The sequence below is a fragment of the Dendropsophus ebraccatus genome, chromosome 5 (assembly GCF_027789765.1).
Source record: "Dendropsophus ebraccatus isolate aDenEbr1 chromosome 5, aDenEbr1.pat, whole genome shotgun sequence".
NCBI lineage: Eukaryota > Metazoa > Chordata > Amphibia > Anura > Hylidae > Dendropsophus > Dendropsophus ebraccatus.
In genome coordinates, this window is record NC_091458.1 from 50,446,941 (window position 1) to 50,465,948 (window position 19,008).

Genomic DNA, 19,008 nt, shown 5'->3' on the forward strand with positions numbered 1-19,008 from the left:
TCAGCCGGGGGCCGGACCGACACTGCCCCCAGCCCCACAGGCGTACTGACATCTAAGGACAGTACGCCTATGGGGCGGGAGGCAGTGCGGTGGGGAGCGGGACTGACCAGGGGTCCGACCAGGGGTCCGGACAGCTGGCCTCCGCGGTCCGGGTTCGGACCGCGGTCCGCCAGTTGAGGACCCCTGATATAAACCTTACCTACTATCTGCAGAGGTAGGGAACCTTGGCTCTCCAGTTGTTGCAGAACTACAACTCCCATCATGTCTGGACAGCCAAAGTTTTAGCTTTGACTGTCCATGTATGATGGGAGTTGTAGTTTTGCAACAACTGGAGAGCCAAGGTTCCCTACACCAATCTATAAAGCACCTGTATCTGTATATACAGTGACCATGATACAAGAGTCATTTTTCTAAATTATTTCTATTTTGAATTCGCTGCTAAGTGGAGTGGATCGAACCTCGGGAAATCCTAGGTTCGATCGAACTAAAAAATTCACAAAGCTGCTGCATTTGATTGCTGATACCTTACCGGTCCGTGGGGAAGGAGGAGAGTGCCCGAGTACCGCCTGGAATTCTGGGATTCAGCCTAGGTAATAAGCTGAATCCCGGAATTCCAGGCGGTACCCGGGCAGTCTCCTCCTTCCCCACGGACCGGTAAGGCATCAGCAATCAAATGCAGCAGGTTCGTGAATGTTCGAGTTCGATCGAACCTAGGATTTCCCAGAGGTTCGATCAACTCTACTGCTGAGCGTACCTGTGCATTAGGAGACGGCACCATAGAATCACATTACGCTGGGTGTCACACTGGAGAGAGATCAGGAAGCTCTGCCTCCTAATACACAGATACAGACAGCAGGGAGCGGAGACAACGGCGCCTCCTCAGGTACAGACAGCAGGGAGTGGAGACAACAGGGCCTCCATTGAGGTACTTAGGGACCAAATTTTAAATGGGAAAAATGGAAGTACTTTAAAATATGACATTATGTATCCCATATTGTGACCACCACACTAGTGATGCCAGTAGAGATAAGCAAATCGCTCATCTGAACAATCGCTTACCTAAACTTCATTTAAAAAAAATCTCTTCATAGCGGTAACCCCTCTCTCCCAGGAAAGAGCACTGCATTTATGTGCCCACATCTGCCCTGCTCATTCCTCCCTGCAGTCTCTTTCAGCCTTTGTGTTTCCCATCCTCTCCATTCCTGCTATAATGTGCCTGCACTCACTTAGCTATATACACTGCTGTATATAAAGTTATTGACTCTGTCCTCCTGCACAGCTCTGTGATTCTCACTTCCTGACTGGCCCATGCTCAACACCCCCCTTTCCCCATTGCTGTCATGTGACTGCACAGACAGCAGCCCTGCTTCTCTGTTCTAGCCTGTCCATCCGGTATCTACAAACTGCTGCTGTTTTTTCAGGCTTATGCAGTTACTATACATTATACTCCACATGATGATGGCTATACTGTACAGTAAGTTATAATATCACATATTCAGCCGTTTCTCATGGTTTGTTTCATCTGTTCTACATGTTATTTAGAATAAAAAAAAAAACATTATTTTGGGGTGTGGAACCAATTTTCTGCATTTCAATGATTTCTTATGGGAAAATTTGCTTTGGTTGAAGAGCGGATTTAGATTACAAGCACAGTCCCAGAACAAATTAAGCTTGTAATCCAAGGCACCACTGTATATAACCATAGTGCCAAACTGAGCCTAATCTAGTACTGCTTATGGGTCTGCAACGGCCTGGCCTTGTTTCTATAACAAGCATAACGTCCTATAAATTAGAGGGGTTGTACAGGATTAAAAAATAGCTGGCTGCTTTTTAATAAAGATGGTGCTACTCCTGTTTATCAGTTTGCATGTAGTATTGCAGCTTAGCCCCATTTTCAATAAAACTGGGCAACAAAGCCAGTTTCAAATCTTAAAAGGAGCGCAGTTTCTGTAGGGAAGTGGCCATTTATAGAAAGCAGCACACCATTATTTGTATCCTAGTCAGTAAAAATACAACCGATTCATGCATATGAGATATGTTTATTACATGATGGAACACTCATTTTATAAGAATACTTATCAGATATTAAAGATTTACTTCTAAAAAACAGGAAATAACTAAAGGTTGTGAGACTGCTCTAATGTCAGGTTCAGTCTCTTCCTAAAGAGGCTGGGAGACAACCAACATGGCTGCCCTTACAGCTATCACCGCAGTTGGTTGGCACAGCTAGTCAGTTTGTCATTCTGGATTTTTTTTTTTCTTTTGGTGGAACAACCAGACACGGCTAATTAATTATTTTCTAACCGTTTTATTTTGGGCCTTAAAGTATAACTGTCTTTGAAGTAGAAGCCGTCATTAATGTACATGAAGAATAGCTATATTACTGGCCATCATACAACTTACATAAGGCTCTTTTATTCAGATTTCTGCTCTGCAGGCTTAGTCTCTGGATTTCAGTTGTCCCTGAGCTGGGTAGGGCCTAATATCTATCATGTCTTAGCATGGAGGACATTATAGAACAGCAGTGAAAAGTCTAAGCTGTCACTCAAGGCCTTGAATGTTTAACAATTACAGGTGTCTCTTTCCAGTTTAAGTGTCTCTCTCTGTCTGCATGTGCTCTCTAAACTCTTTTGTCCCTCCTCTCCATAGACTTACATTGGCAGCATGTAATATGATCTCTCAATAAGGCGCTAGTCTGTCTTGTAAACACAAGATAAGAAAGAAGCACCTCTCTCTCTCTGCTAAGATATATTATAAATTTTCTTACATTTACTTGTACTATTGATTTATGCAAATTTTACCTTTTTTCCCAATAACAATATCCTCAGATACAAATATTTATTACTATGTATATTGTAAATAAAAAAAAAACAGCAGTTTTTGTTTACGCACTTACCATGCACTAAAAATAACATTAACTTTGGTATGAATCCAGCAACAATAAACGTTTATAGTCAGGTTTTTTTTTTTTTTGGGGGGGGGGGGGGTTTGCTGGTGATTGACATTTTTGCACAATAAACTTTTTTTATTTTATTTCTTTTTTGTGGCATAAGACCCTTTTTGCTCAGTGTCTTGTACATGCTCTATATTCATGCCATGTGTGCTTCTTTGTGAACATGCCTACATGATTGTTATTTCCACCCTTGTGATTCCATGTTTGTATATAGTACCATTTTCCATGTATTATGTTACTCTCGCCCAAATATTATGCCTAGCAATTATAATTGACCGGTTTCTGGTGACTGTATTTATGTAGCACTGCTCATCTGAAGACTCCTGCCTGCTTTGTACCATTATAATGTGGGCTGTCAATGGGTTCAAATAACTGAAAATATAAACAAATCTTCACCTATTAATGTTTTTACAATGCAATTTGTTTACTACGCCAATTGCCTGGTTTTAAAGGATGCTTATGTATTTCCTGTCCTATGTGAAAATGTTGATAAAAACTATTGAAAGAGAAAATAAAAACAAATCAACGACTGGTATATATACACACAAGTGATTATAATTATTATTTCCACTTTAGAAGGAAATTCTCTGACAAAAATTGCATCACATATAACATACATCATTTAATGAAATGAATGAGCTAAAAAAAAAAATGTAAATTAAGAAAAATAAATAAAATGAGTGTAAAATACAAACATGAACAGAGCTATTCTTAATTCTTGACACTGATGAATCCAATCTGGGTCCCGAAGTTCTCTCCATCTCGGGTATGTGAGAAAAAAAGGTCCCGGTTACAGGAGGTGCACAATGCCAGTTTATCCTCAATGTGATCGGGCAGGATTCCACCACGTTCTAGAAGGATTCTAAGGAGCAATTTGAACAATCGGATATTAAAATATTTGTTATTGCTTTTACCTCTGATTACTTTACCCTCACAGTGAGAATGAGCCTGAAAACACACAGTTGTCAGTATAGTCAGTATTTTTACCAAAAATAAATAAATAAATCAGGAGCGGAAGTAACCATAGGTTTTTATCCAAATAAAAACCTGTACACAATCAGAAAATAACTCGACCATAGTTTAGGAATGCATGCCATGGTAAAAGTGACATATTAACGTTATTCTGCAGGTCAGTACAAGAGCTCATATTTATATAGTTAATGTCTCAGTACTTCAAATATTTTTTAACTTCTTTGGATCTCCCTATTTCCACCTTTCCAAAACTTTTTTTTTTTTTAAATGGAGCTGTGTAGGGGCCTGTTTTAACTACAGTTTTTAATGATCGTTTTTTGGGGGGGTAAATGTGACTTTCTAATTGCAATTCATGTTTTTTGGGGAGGAGAATGACCAAAAAACTGCAGTTTTAGTATTGCAAATTTTTTGTCTCTACTGTATTGACTTTTTTTAAAGTCAGATATAATGGAATGTCGACCCATTATGAACTGTATGATTTTGGTATCCTTTAAGGGGTTGTCCAAGATTACTAAAACATGGTCGCTTTCTTCCAGAAACAGTAATTCTCCTGTTATCAGTTTGGGTTTTGGAGCTAAATTGTAATACCATACACAACCTGCTTGGAACTAAAGACTTTAGGAGCGCTTAAAGAAAAAAGATAAGTGTGAACCATCTAGATTTACTATTGTTTACAACACAATTCCCTACTGTAAATAAATTATGTGACAATAATGCTAGGTCAATAAGATCCAGAACTAACCGTGTTGCTCTTCTGATATCAACATGTGGTTTAGGAGACTCAAATTGACGGACACACTGTGGGTCGATGTCATAAAAGGCTTTGGCGTTTTCTTGTGCTAATGTAAAACAGCACGGTCCTACTGATGGGCCCAGGACCACTAGTATGTCCTTCACATCACTCCCATACTCTGATATCATGGCGTTCACTGTGGCCATCGAGACTCCTAGCAAAGTGCCTTTCCAGCCTAAGGGAAACAGGGAAATATTATTCAGAAGAAAACACCAAAAGTAACATAAGTGCAAATGTGTGGTTCACTTCCTAAAGATGGATTGTTAGAATTTTTCCAACACTACTAACATTTGTAACTTACAGCATGCACATCCACATGTCCCCGGATGTCCTATTCACCAGGGAAGGTCAGTGCTACAACTAGTTATTTCACTGAATATAATAAATGATTAAAGGCAACCTGTCAGAGGTTTCATGCTGCCTGAACCATTGGCAGCATGAAACAGGGACAGGCTTTCCTTATCACAACAGACTAAGGGTGCCTTCACACATACTGGATCCGCAGCGGATTTCTCCGAAACAAGCTAACAAGATTGAAAAGTTAACACCCAGCGGCCAGAGCATACATCACCTCCTTCCCGCTCCGGATTGCTTCAGGGGTTCCCGGCGTCTGCTCGTTCCGCTCAGCCAATCAGTACGCTGCTCCACCGCAGCCACTGATTGGCTGAGCGGAACATCCTGCCGAGAACCCCGAAGCAAGCCGGAGCGGGGGAGGAGGTGATGTATGCTCCAGCATACAGGTCTCCTTTAACAGCATTGATTGACAGTTTTCTCTCTCTAGACACAAACAGGGAGAGAAAGGCAAAGAGAAGCTACCAGAAACCACATAAGACAACTGAAGGTTTTAAGACTTTAATCAGAAAGGCCCTTGCCTGTTTTATGTTGCCCGTGGTTTAGGCAACATGAAACTCCTGATAGGTCTCCATTATAGCCAATGACTATCAATCACTCCCATGCAATACAGATGATTAGTAAGGATTTAGCTGCCATATGATGACACCCTGAGGCCTCCTGGGCACTGATTTGTTGGCCACCTGTAATCACAAACTATCGCAGGAGGCCACAGAAGTATATGAGCCCGGGCCTGGGCAAATGCATGGACTATGAAATCCTCAGCCACGTGTACTAGCCCATAAAACATAATGGGTTCTATACTGCCATGTGCAAAGGGATTTAGATGTCAAGCACCACCAACAACATATAATCCAATCTGGATAAAGGTGCCTATACACAAGATAGCCGGCAGCCCAATCCTCCCATACACAAACATTCAGCTTGGCAAATTGTTCATTTATTACAACTGAAGAGTGAGTAGGGTGTGAAGGGTGAGTAAACTATAGCCCGACATCCCCTGGTGGCGACTTATCTGTCCGAGAACAAAAGGACCAGATGGTTAAAATCCTCAGGGGAGGCAGAGAAACAAGTATATTGTCTTTTCTTTGGAAACTGTAGCCACCAAATATGCATAATCTGTACCTCTTGAAAGACGTATGAGATGGTATCATTATTATGGTACCAGTTTGATGTTAAGACATGTTTATACCCACAATTGAATTGAGGGATGTAAACAAGGAAAGACAATATTCTATTATTTACCACCATCAAATAAAATAGAGGGGGAGTGAGGGTCTGTCCACCCCCAGTGGGAGAAAACCCCCGCCCCTCCATGACGCGGCACCATTGATTCTAATGGACTGGTGTCATTGAGGGGCAGGGGTTTCCTCCAGTGCTTCAACCCAGTTCAAGAAAAAGACTGTGGCACCGGCTTCCCTGTTCCGGCGCCGTTCGATTCATGTGTAATTTTAAAGAGAGTGTACCTGATGGTACATCCTCTTTAAGACATGAATATATAATGGTATACAAGTAAGTGAGAAATAAAGACATTACAGCAATTTTTCCAAATATTCAGGAGGCATGTTTCATCCCTTTCAGGGACCCCTAATATGAGAGCTACAGTGGTAGGGTCTGTTTTTAAAGCTATCAGGCTTTTTAGTAGTAAAGAGATATGTAAGGTGGCTCTTTTAAATCACAGGGTAATGGCTGTAGCATATCCTTTACATATCTCACTTGCCTTATGAAGGAGACATTTATTTTCACTGCACACAAAGGGAGCATTATCCCCTTGCCGCAAAATGACGTTTGGGTAACTTCATGTAAAGCAGGTAGTTCCTGCAACATGATGTTTCCCAAACGTCATGCTTTCCCAGCCTCCCCCCGTTGTCCCTAAGTGAGATCGGGCAGCAGGAGGAGGCTGCCACTGCCCAGAGGGGACCCACGCTCCCCCTGGGCAGAGTCTATGGGGATATTTGTGGCCTGTTGCAGCACGTTGCCTCCTCCTGCCGCCACTGCCTGATCCTCCCCCTGGCCCCCCTTCGGTCTCCCCGGCTGGTCCGTTCCCCCTCCCAGATGTGCGCCCCCCCTCCCCCAGATCTCTCTCCCCACACTTCCGATGTGCGCCCCCCCCCCCCCACACACACACAAGCCGCGCAAGCGATAGCGCAAACCTTCCCGGTGCGAGGCAGGGGTCTGATCGTTTGAATGAGCTGTCAGTGTGTAACACTGACTGCTCATTCAGTATACAGTATAATGCATTACAGCACTGATCATGTGCTGTAATGCATTATACTGTATATATACACACCTGAAAAGTAAAAAAAAAAAAAAAAAAAATGCATAAATAAATGATTAAAACAAATTAAATAAAATTTAAATAATTAAAAAAATACATGAATGAATGAATAAATAAATACACATTCCCCATCCCCTTTATAAATGATCCCCTATAAATAAAGTACACATATTTGGCATCGCCGTGTCCGTAATGACCCCGTCTAATAACCCGTTACATTAATTATACCGCCTGATTAATGCCATTAAAAAAATAAAAAAACAAAATGACTTTGTTAATCCCACCCCCTAAAAAATATAGAAAAAAAAAAAGCTATCAAAAAGACACAGGTAGCCAGAAGGTGTACCACTAAAAACGCCAGCTTATGTCGCAAAAAAAGAGAAAATCCCTCACATAACTCCATTAGCGAAAAAAATTTAAATAGTACAGGTCTTACAATATGATCGACACAAACAGTATTCATAGTATAACTGCCATAAACTATAACAAAAGCTATATAAAATGGATATCACTGTAATCGTACAGACCTGACAAATGAAGATAACATGTCATATGTCACGTATAGTAAACGGGGTACAAAAAAAAAAAAAAAAAAGAAAAAACAGCTGCTAAATTGTGTTTTTTTATTCGTACCACCTCATAAAAAATAAAATAAATAATGATCAGGGTGTCACATGTCCCCCAGAATGGTACAGATGGAAACGTCAACTTGTCTTACACAAATATTTCGGCACCGCAAAGCCTCTGTGACATGGTATAATTGCTATAAAAACCTGAAATAAGAAAAGACCACAAAAATAAACAGGGCTTCTGTCAGGTCTGAGGCCTGTGGTTAAGTCAGGTGACGCACTGCGGCCACATATGGGGGATTTCTAGAAACATGGGGAATAAATATTGAGTCCCATTTCTCAATTAGTTTTTGCTGTGTTAGAGGAAAAATTTATTATAATGGAATATCTGCCAAAAAAAATGAAGATTTTAAATTTCCCCTCCAACTTGCTTAAATTTCTGTGAAACACCTAAAGGGTTAATACACTCATGAAATGTTACTTTGAATACTTTGAGGGGTGCAGTTTTTACAGTGGAGAGATTTATGGGGGTAACATACAGGCCCCACAAATCCACTTCAGAACTGAACTGGTCCCTAATAAAAATCAGAATTTGAAATTTTCCTCAAAATGTGAAAAATGGCTGCAAAATTTCGAAGCCCTCTAACATCCTAAAAGTAAAAGGATGTTCACCAAATGACATCACCATAAAGAGACATGTTGTCGATGTTGCAGTTATAATAAATTCATGTGACATTACTATTTTTCTCAGAAAAAGAGAATTTCGAATATAAAGGATTGTAAATTTTTCTAATTTTTGCGCAAATGTGTTTTTTTTTTTTTTTTTACAAAAAACTACTGAGTATTAACCAAAGTATACCACTAACTTAAAGAGGAATATGTCACAAAAAAACAATCTCAGATTAACCGTGATAGTTAAAAGCACCACAGAGTTATCACTACATAAAGAGAGACAGGTTAGATTTGAAAAATAGGCCCCGGGCATTAGGGCCAAAACAGCCTGAAGAAGCAAGGGGTTAAAGGGGTATTTTCATCTTCAAAACTTAATATATTATAGATAATGGCTCTCTTTTTTTCCCTGTATAGCTTACAGCCCCTTTGTGGATTTTACTCCTACATCTCCCTCTGAGACTCCACATGTCTCCAGGGCTTGGATTGTCCCTAGAGACATGTGTTATCTTAGAGAGAGATACAGCGATGCTGAGCTGATTCCACTAGTCACTTCTGCGTCCCATCCTCCCGCTAAACCAGAATGTGAGAGGCGACGTAGCAGTGCCGTCTGAATCTGGGGGAGATGTGAATAACCCTTTAAGAGGACAACACTGCATTAAAGGGAACCTGTCACCCTCCGTGCCGGGGTGACAGGCTCCTTACCCCCCTATACTCACCTGATCCCGCTTCTGGAGATGGTCGGGTCAAGGAGATATCGGCGCCCGAAGCATGGCGCGCGCGCTGAGAGATGAGTCCAACGCTCATAGAGAATGACGGAGCGCTGGACTCTCCTGTCATTCTCTATGAGTGTTGGACTCATCTGAGGAGCGCGCACGCTGGGCTTCGGGCGCCGATCTCTCAGTGACCCGACCATCTCCAGAAGCGGGACCCGGCGGGATCAGGTGAGTATAGGGGGCTCTAACGGGGGGTCAGGAGCCTGTCACCCCGTCACCGGGGGTGACAGGTCCTCTTTAGGTAACCACTACAAAAAAAGCATCCTATAAAAAAGGCACCTCCCAGGCTATAAGTCCTATCTCATGCTTTATAAAGAGTACGTCCAACAGGTGGAAGTTGTGAGCGGACGCCACTCAGAATGTCGCCTGCCTCAGTGTCTCAATGGAATGTATAGGCCGCCTCCGCTATACAGAGCCACAGAGAGAGGAGGTTCCCTATACATTCCATTGAGACTTGGAGGCAGGCTGTTTTCCTCAGGATACCTTAGGCTATATACACATAATTAATTTTTTGTAAGAAAAAAAACACAGTTGCTGAGATCCAAGGCAGACCCTCCAATCACTTGCACGCGTTTTCTGTATGATATATCCTGGATTAACTGTTTGACTTCCTGTTGCAGTTTCTGTATAGATTCCACATCTTTATTTCTGTGACGTGGAATGGTTTCTCCGAGGTCTTAGTGACTGGCACTGTTGTTTGGTGCAAGATTTTGGCGCACATGTATGACATAAGCGAGTGTTTTGCCAGGTGTTGCACTGAATGTTTGTGTCCAGTGCGCTATGGTGCACTTGGTGCCAGATCACCTATTGTAATATATGCCAATTTTCCTCTTAACAATGTGGTTTTTATCATACTATAATAAACTTTGTTTAATATATAAAATGGAATCTATGAATAAAATTGATTAGAAGCCATTCCATCTAACCACAGATGTGTGTGCAGAAGAAACTGAAAGACAACATAAAAGGACTTCGCCATGTAATACAACCTACCCAAGCAGCACAATCCAGTTATTTCTCAGTTTGCCAATATGACCACTCCAAACCCTTTGGTTTTCAGCATTGACAACAGCCCTTTGACATAGCAAAAACCCAGCACCCTGAGAAGAGAGTGCGGCCATCACACAACGGGCTTTATAGCTGCTGCGCAGTGCACCATGGCTGTTATACCCAGCATAATATACAGTCTGTACAATGTACAAACATAATAGATCCCAATGAATGAGAAAGAACTTATTATATATTGAGAATTCTGTTACAAAACAATACGACGATGGAGGCAAATGAATCATCACTAGAATATCATATGCCTGCTTTTGGCTCTTATAAGCACCATTACCTGAGTGAGCAGCACCCAACGCTTTTTTTACAGGATCGGAAAAAAGCAAAGGTATACAGTCTGCTCCAGGAGCTGCTACTGTCACACCTTTCTGATTGGTTACTATCCCATCATAGCTGTCAGGTTCTTTCTTTCCCATGATCCAAACATCACTGGCATGAGCCGCCTAGCATTACAGGGTGATAAAAACAACAGCGATAAAGGCCAAATCTACAACACAGATCATTTCACGACCACTTTACAGGCCTATATTAATCTTGACTATATCCTATCACTGAATATTACTAACATATTGAAACTATTTTACCCTTCTAGGGAACAGTGCATTATGCAGAATTATTTTCAGTTCACGTAATGCAGCAGAAACTTTGTCCTTAAAGGGTAACAATAGGTTACATGGAGAGTGTTATGTGACCGGCTGAGCTCTCAGGAAGAAATCAGGGGGCAGCATATCTAAAACTAGGCACAGTGTATAAGGCCATGGGGCGACAGACTATAAGGGATACTAGAAAGTGTTACTATTGGAGTTTTGCCAAGAATTACCCTTTAAGAGGCAGAAAATATGATGCAAAATGCCACCTTTTAACACCATTTTGCAGTATAAATACAGAATTAATCTACATAAACATTACATATCTCGAGTTACAACCCTTCTTATCATCCAGAGCAGCAATCCAGTTTACAATTCAGGTGGCGTCGGTGCTACAATCTCCCAGCATTCCTTGCTGCAAAGACACTGATCCACTGGTTAGCAATGAGGACGTTAAAGGACACCTGTCACCCCCCGTGTCGGGGTGACAGGCTCCCAGCCCCCTGTTAGATCCCCCTATACTCACGTGATCCCGCCGGGTCACGGAGATATCAGCGCCCGAAGCCCGGCGCGCGCGCTGACAGCAGAGTCAGATGCCCATAGAAAATGAATGGGGAGTCCGATGCTCCGTCATTCTCTATGGGCATCGGACTCATCTCTAAGCGCACGCGCCGGGCTTCGGACGCTGATATCTCCGTGACCCGACCGGCTCAGGAAGTGGGACCCGGCGGGATCACGTGAGTATAGGGGGATCTAACAGGGGGTCGGGAGCCTGTCACCCCGGCACGGGGGGTGACAGGTCCTCTTTAAGGACACGATTAGGACAGAGGGGTCAAACTCAGGCTCTCCAGCTTTTGTAAAACTACAATTCCTTTCATGCCTGGGCAGCTAAGGGTAAAGCTTTGTCTGTCCAGGAATGGTGAGTATTGTTTTTTTTTTCCAACACCTGTGCTATAGGAGCAGTAGCTGTCCTACAACATCACAGGAGCATAGCTGAGAGGTTAGCTAGGAATTGGACAAGCTTTTGTTCCACCAGGAGTTATGTGAATGAAGCTCTGGGCCACAATACAGACTGTAACTCAAGTGCAATGTAAGTAAAATTATTAAAAGTACTCAATTCTTTTTTTTTATAGAATAGACATGTACAAAACACACAGAAATATAAGACATCAGTACTCGTGTTACCTTCACAAGATAGAAACTCTTGGGGTTAAACCCCACAGCCATGGACAGACGACGCAGGTTCTCAGCAACCACAGCGGGGGAGTCTTTTCTTTTGTTGTTTGAAATGAGGTTCAAGGAGGAGAGTTCTGGAATGTAAGAGACCCCTCCGAAACGCGTGGTGTACCCATGATTGAAAACATTTTCTGTGCAGATAAAAACCAATGAGTAATATTCATAATACAGGTCTATTTGTTTGCTTCCAAAATACTCTGCAGCACAGTAGAGTTACTTCATATCCCTAACCATACACTGTACAGAGACTGTCACTATGCCCATTAGTTCTCATCCCTAACAATTATATGTATTGGGTATTACCTCATCTATTGGTGCGGAAAGAAATTGGAGAGCCCTTAGAAAACCCATGTAAACATAGGGAGAGATATTAGTCAGGAGGTCCCTGTGCACATTAGACATTTGGCTGGCCCAGACAGTTTTTCCTCTAATGTGTATGTCTTGGTAAAAGTTGCTGGTAAGGGAAAGGTAATAGACACAGCAAAAGTTACTGCTCATAATGGGTCTCATTCCTGAGACCTGCTGTGACCCAAAGATAAAGCCGTGACAATGTGCTCCACTTCCAGCAGGGACATCTGACTCACTCCAAGCTGTATCTCGAAATCACAGCAGGCCTCAGTAGTGAGACCTGGTGCCATCAGTAACTTTTGACATTTCAGAAAAATTACCTGAAATGACAGTAACACTTAAAGAGAGTCACTGTCATTAAAAATAACTTGACATCAGGCTCATCAAATGTTAATGGCAGAGGCTCTCGCTGGTCTTTTCCCAGCTATATCTCCTGATTGATAAATAACTTTTGACATGTTTTATGACATGTTTAAAGTTATTTTCAAGACAGTGGCTCTTTAAATCTAACATACCTGATCCCAATGTCACCTGATATCTGCCATCAGGGGACAAGGAGTCCCCCCCCCCTTCTAATTCCCACAAGATCGCCTGCCCCTCACAAATGCTGCTTCACACAAAGGAGCATTGAAATCAAGAGTACAGTCTTCTATGTTGCTCTAAATTCACATTAGATTTATCAAGCGCTAATATAAATATTGCACACAGGGGGGACACCCCTCCCCACCTCCATGGCGAACGCTGCAAAAAGCTGCACAGTTTGCTAAGATTTAAGACCTTTTGATGGCCTGTACTAGGCGCAGACCTTGATACATATGCCCCAAAATGTTTCCTTATGTGTATGTTCCTGTAGCTCACCTGGCATTAAAGGTGACTTGAGTATGGTGAGTTCTCCTCTGCCAGGTAGGGTTCCCAGGAAGATCTGGATATCACACTCCACGAGTTCCAGCTGTTTGTCAGTAAACGTCTGCTCCGTGATGGAGGGTTGGGAAGCGTTCTCTGTGTTGCACTGAGCATTATTCAGTTCTAATAATTCATACTCAAATGTGTATACTTGTGTGAATAGACGGTCTATAAAGGCCTGCATCAGACAAGTTCTGCTCTTGGGCAGAATAATCTGCACTCTGCTAATATTCTTCTCATCCAGTTTTTGCTTCACATTGTACAATGAGGCAGTGACACCAGCAGTACTGAGAAGTTCAATGTGCTTCTTCAAGCCTTGGAAAGACCTGATGGCATGCAGAAACATCTCTCGAGCATCATTATTGTCACATCCGTAGGTCTGACAGTACATGATGTAGATGCTGGAAGTGGTGTTAACACTTTTCTGTAAAACTATTTTCATTGCCGCATCCAAAAACTGTTTGATGCAATAATGAGAAGTAAATTCTAAACTGAACATGTCAATCAATACGGCTTCTGCCATCTTTTCTGTCTCTGAAAATGAAAAAACAGACCGTGTTAATGTAGATGTAGAAATCTATTTAAAAACACTGTGGTTGCCTAGCAACATGCTTTGGATAAAGGAAAAATAAAAATTATAGAGAAAAAAAACCCCCAAAACTCACCTTCTCTGATCCCCTGCAGTTGCCGTTTTGAAGCTTACAGTCCCAGCTTCCTCCTTGCTCCTGTAATACCCCACTCAGCCTATCACTGGTTGAGAAGGGACATAACTGTTACATGTCACAGAAACAAGGTCGAAACAAGATCTGTATCAAAACGTCAACTGCAGTGGATCAGGGGAGGTGAGTATCACTTCTTTTTTTATTCTTTCACCACCAAAATTAACTACAATGGTGTCTGTCTGATTTTCTTCAAGAGATCGGTCATTTCACTGGAAAAACAAAATGAAAGAGTGTAGCATTTTTTCTTCCCATTTTGACAGAATTCTAAACTTCCCAGTATAGGCAGTGCTGTACCACTGCTCCTGCACCAAAACAATGGGAACTGTGCAGAGGTTTGCTTCTTTTTTTAAATTCCCCTTAAAGCGTAACTGTCATTTCAGGGTCATTTTTCTGAAAACATTAAATATCAACAGTACAAGCGATTTTAAAAAACTCTCCCAGTCTCCCCCCTCACATCAAATGAAGCAGGATTTCTGTCTCCATTATGTGGCTATGGAGAAGGGAGGGGCTGTTAGGAGTGACTGAGCACAGAGGATTTCTGAAAAGCACAACACCTGCAATCTTCTCTCAGTAAGTTCATAGATAAGCACTGACCTTTCTGACACCTGAATTTAGCGTTTTAGGTGCCCAGAGAGTCTACAAACAGCTGACCTTCATGTCACCTCTTCCTGCTCCCTCATCTCCCTCGGCCCCTCCCCCCTTCATAGGCTTACAATGGAGAGAGCAGAGCCCGTCTTCACTGGCTTCTCTGTAATGAAGACGTGTTTGCCTGATAATGCACAGATAAGAATTGGGGGGGGGGGGGGGGGGGGGGGGGGGGGAGGGGGGGGGGGAGGCTGGGAGATTGCTTCTTGAGTACAGAAGGCGGCTTTTTTGGCTGATGAAACCTATTACAGAGTTTCTTAAAATTGCTTAGACTACTGATTTCTGCAATAAAAAAAAAAACATGACAGTTACGCTTTAAGTGTGTGTGTGAACAAATAATTACAACGAGAGGGGCGCACAAGGGCACTAGCTACAACAAGGGAGCACAGTGGCCCTATTAGTGTAACATATTAAAGTGTACCGGTCATCAAAAATGACTTGACATATTGGGCATGTCGAAAGTTATTCATGATTGTAGGTCTCACTGCTTAGAGCCACTGGGATCAGGAGATATATATTTAGGGAGAGCGCAGCAGCAGCACAATCCACTCCCTGTCATATCTACAGTCATAGCCAAAAGTTTGGAGAATGACACAAATATTATATTTCCACATGATCTGCTGCCCTCTGGTTTTTGTGTGTTTGTCAGATGTTTTTATCACATACAGAAATATAATTGCAATCATATTATGAGTAACAAAAGCTTATATTGACAGAATGAGTTAATGCAGCAAGTCAATATTTGCAGTGTTGACCCTTCTTCAAGACCTCTGCAATTCTCCCTGGCATGCTCTCAATCAACTTCTGGACCAAATCCTGAGGCCTTATGCACACGTTCCGTAATTTACAGATCCGAGTTAGTGCACATTGATGTCTATTGGGCTATTCACACGATGAGTAGCACAAATGGATGAAAATCAATCCTGAAAAAAATGTCCTAGTACGGACCCTAATTTTTTTTACGGATCCTCTCATTGAAATCAATTGTTTACGGATTGTAACATGTTGGTATCCGTATTTCCGTAAAAGAATACGGATGAAGTGCATAGAAAATCATTGGAGTAGTAAAAAAATGGATTTATGGAAATACGGATGCAATTCGGATGTCCAATCTGTAAATTTTAGCAGGTTGTTTCAGTAGCAGACAAAATTACTGAACGTGTGCATAAGGCCTGACTGATAGCAGTCCATTCTTGTACAATCAATGCTTGCATTTTGTCAGAATTTGTTGGTTTTTGTTTGTCCACCCGTCTCTTGATGATAGACCACAAGTTCTCAATGGGATTATGATCTAGGGAGCTTCCAAGCCGTAGACCCAAAATCTCTATGTTTTGTTCCCTGAGCCATTTAGTTATCACCTTTGCTTTATGGCAAGATGCTCCATCATGCTGGAAAAGGCATTGTTGATCGCCAAACTGCTCTTGGATGGTTGGGAGAGGTTGCTCTTGGAGGACATTCTTGTACCATTCTTTACTCATGGCTGTGTTTTTAGGCAAGACTGTGAGAGAACCGATTCCCTGGCTGTGAAGCAACCCCACACATGAATGGTTTCAGGATGCTTTACAGTTGGCATGAGACAAGACTGGTGGTAGCGCTCACCTCGTCTTCTCCGAATAAGCTGTTTTCCAGATGTTCCAAACAATCGGAAAGGGGATTCATCAGAGAAAATGATTTTATCCCAGTCCTCAGCAGTCCACTCCCTTTACCTTTTGCAGAAAATCAGTCTGTCCCTGATGTTTTTTTTCTGGAGTGAAGTGGCTTCTTTGCTGCTCTCCTTGAGACCAGGCCTTGCTCCAAGAGTCTCCACCTCACAGTGCGTGCAGATGCACTCACACCTGCCTGCTGCATTTCCTGAGCAAGCTCTGCACTGCCGGTAGCCTGATCCCGCAGCTGAAACACTTTTAAAGTGACTGTACCACCAGGCCCATGCAGAAGCAATGGAGGCGGGCCGACCCACCCTTAGTGGGAAGAAACCCTAGCCCCTCCATGATATGACTCCATTAGAATCAATGGAACCCTATTATAGAGGGGCTAGGGTTTCCTCCCACTAAAGGTGGGTCGGCCCGCCTCCAGTGCTTCAGCCTGGGCCTGGTGGTACCGTCACTTTAAGAGACGGTCCTGACACTTGCTGGTCTTTCTTGGGCACCCTGGAGCCTTTCTGGCAACAATGGAACCTCTCTCCTTGAAGTTCTTGATGATGCGATAGATTGTTGACTGAGGTGCAATCTTTCTAGCTGCGATACTCCTCCCTGATAGGCCATTTTTGTGCAGTGCAATGATGACTGCACGTGTTTCTCTAGAGATAACCTTGGTTAAAGGACAACTCCAACTCCCCCCCCCCCCCCAAAAAAAAAACCACAGACACACACAGACACCATCCCTCCGGTGACGATCGCCACTCCATTCGCTCGCCGTCCGCCTCACCGTCACCTGCCTCCGCCGTCCAGCGATGTCTCTTGCTTCCGGGTCCATGAGAGAGAAAAGGCTGCCAGTGCGCTTGCGCACCGGCAGCCTTTTCATTGGCTGGAGCGCATCACATGGCTTCCAGCAAGCTCAGCCAATCAGGGCTGAGCAAGCTGGAAGCCATGTGATGCGCTCCAGCCAATGAAAAGGCTGCTGGTGCGCATGTGCACCAGCAGCCTTTTCTCTCCCATTCACTCTCAATGAAGACGCCGAAGAGGAAGACGACCCGGACCGCCCCCCAGCTCTCACGTCACCCGACACCAGAGAAGAGGACCGTGACGACTGTATACATTCTTTAACTTCCGGGGTGGGGGAAGGGGGCCAGACCGGGTATTAAACCACATTACAACGAGATCTGAACATACCCTATAATGTAAGTCTATGAGGGTATACGGTCAGAATTAGTGGATGGCGCTGCGGACGCACTCTCTCCCCAGCTATACCGCCCGATCACACTGGGTCTCAGCACTGAGCCCTTCTTTTGTTTGTTATTAATGTGCATGTAAGCCTCCTGTATTAAAATCAATAGAAGAGGTAAAACGCACGTTTGTAAGGTGCTGATACAGACATAAAAAAAAAAAAAACTTTATTTCCCACGTGAAGGTGCCCTATAGCCATCCTAGTGCGCCGCACCCGGACCGCAGGGCTCCGTGCCGCACCCGGACCGCAGGGCCCCGTGCCGCACCCGGACCGCAGGGCCCCGTGCCGCACCCGGACCGCAGGGCTCCATGCCGCACTGCCTCACACAGGCGCCTCTGCCATCATGGCCGCTGTCCCACACAGGTGGGGGCGGGGTCTGCTTAGCGGCCGCCACCGGTCACAACCAGATGAGGGATTTAGTGGAAATGGCCTGTAAACCAGGGAGCCCTCGGTAACGCCTCACACAGCTGCGGCATCCCCGGGTATCCGTTAGTGCGGCCGGTGTGTACCCACACTCCCACATCCACCCCGCACCGTGCCGTGCCCAGCCGGCAGCCGCCTATGTCACCCAGCGGGAGCCTCCTCCGTACCTGTTATCCGGGCACAGGGCGCCGCCTGCAGGATGATCGCACCGATAGACGGGAGCTGCAGCACCTCAGTAACAACAGCCGAGTGACGAGTATGGAAGGGGAGGAGCCACAGGTCACTGTACGTTACTGAGGGGGGACTGTATCCGGGTCATGCGGTCCTGCTTGGTGGGGGGGGGGGATGATATTACCATCACGTGACCAGTCCGTACTGTGGCTACTGTAACACGGTATAGTAGATTATTTAAGGGAACTTTTCTTCAACCTTCGTGGTTGTAAAACTACAACTGTCAGCATGCCCTCTGTGCGCTCATAGAATAGAAACCGCTATGTAGTTTTCCTGCGCATGCGCTGATTGGCGGCGTAGTAGCGCCCACTACAGGGCAGTACTATATTTGCATGTCCCTGTAGGGCACAGTGTAGAAGCTGCTGCCTTGTATACAGTATATAGGACACTGCATACAGGATATACACATACCTCCCAACTTTTGCAAAAAGCAAAGAGGGACATGTGTGCCGCGGTCCCCATAGCCACGCCCCCATAGCAACCCTCCATAGCCACGCCCCCATAGCAACCCTCCATAGCCACTCCCCTACAGTCACCACATGCTGCTGACTGAATAGTGCCCTATACAGTATCCAATCCTCCCCAAAATGCCCTATATAGTGGCAAA

At 43.8% G+C, this 19,008-nt stretch overlaps 1 protein-coding gene across 1 annotated transcript; it reads right to left on the reverse strand.

Moving 5' to 3' along the window:
- Positions 1-3,486: 3,486 nt before the first annotated feature.
- LOC138792562 (purine nucleoside phosphorylase LACC1-like) lies at positions 3,487-18,778 on the reverse strand. The gene is made up of 6 exons (XM_069970153.1): positions 18,338-18,778; positions 13,453-14,031; positions 12,196-12,377; positions 10,701-10,866; positions 4,668-4,893; positions 3,487-3,815 (listed from the first exon to the last, which is right to left on the reverse strand). The coding sequence occupies exons 2-6, from the start codon at positions 14,018-14,020 to the stop codon at positions 3,665-3,667; spliced, it is 1,293 nt and encodes a 430-aa protein (XP_069826254.1). The 5' UTR covers positions 14,021-14,031; positions 18,338-18,778; the 3' UTR covers positions 3,487-3,664.
- Positions 18,779-19,008: the final 230 nt, after the last annotated feature.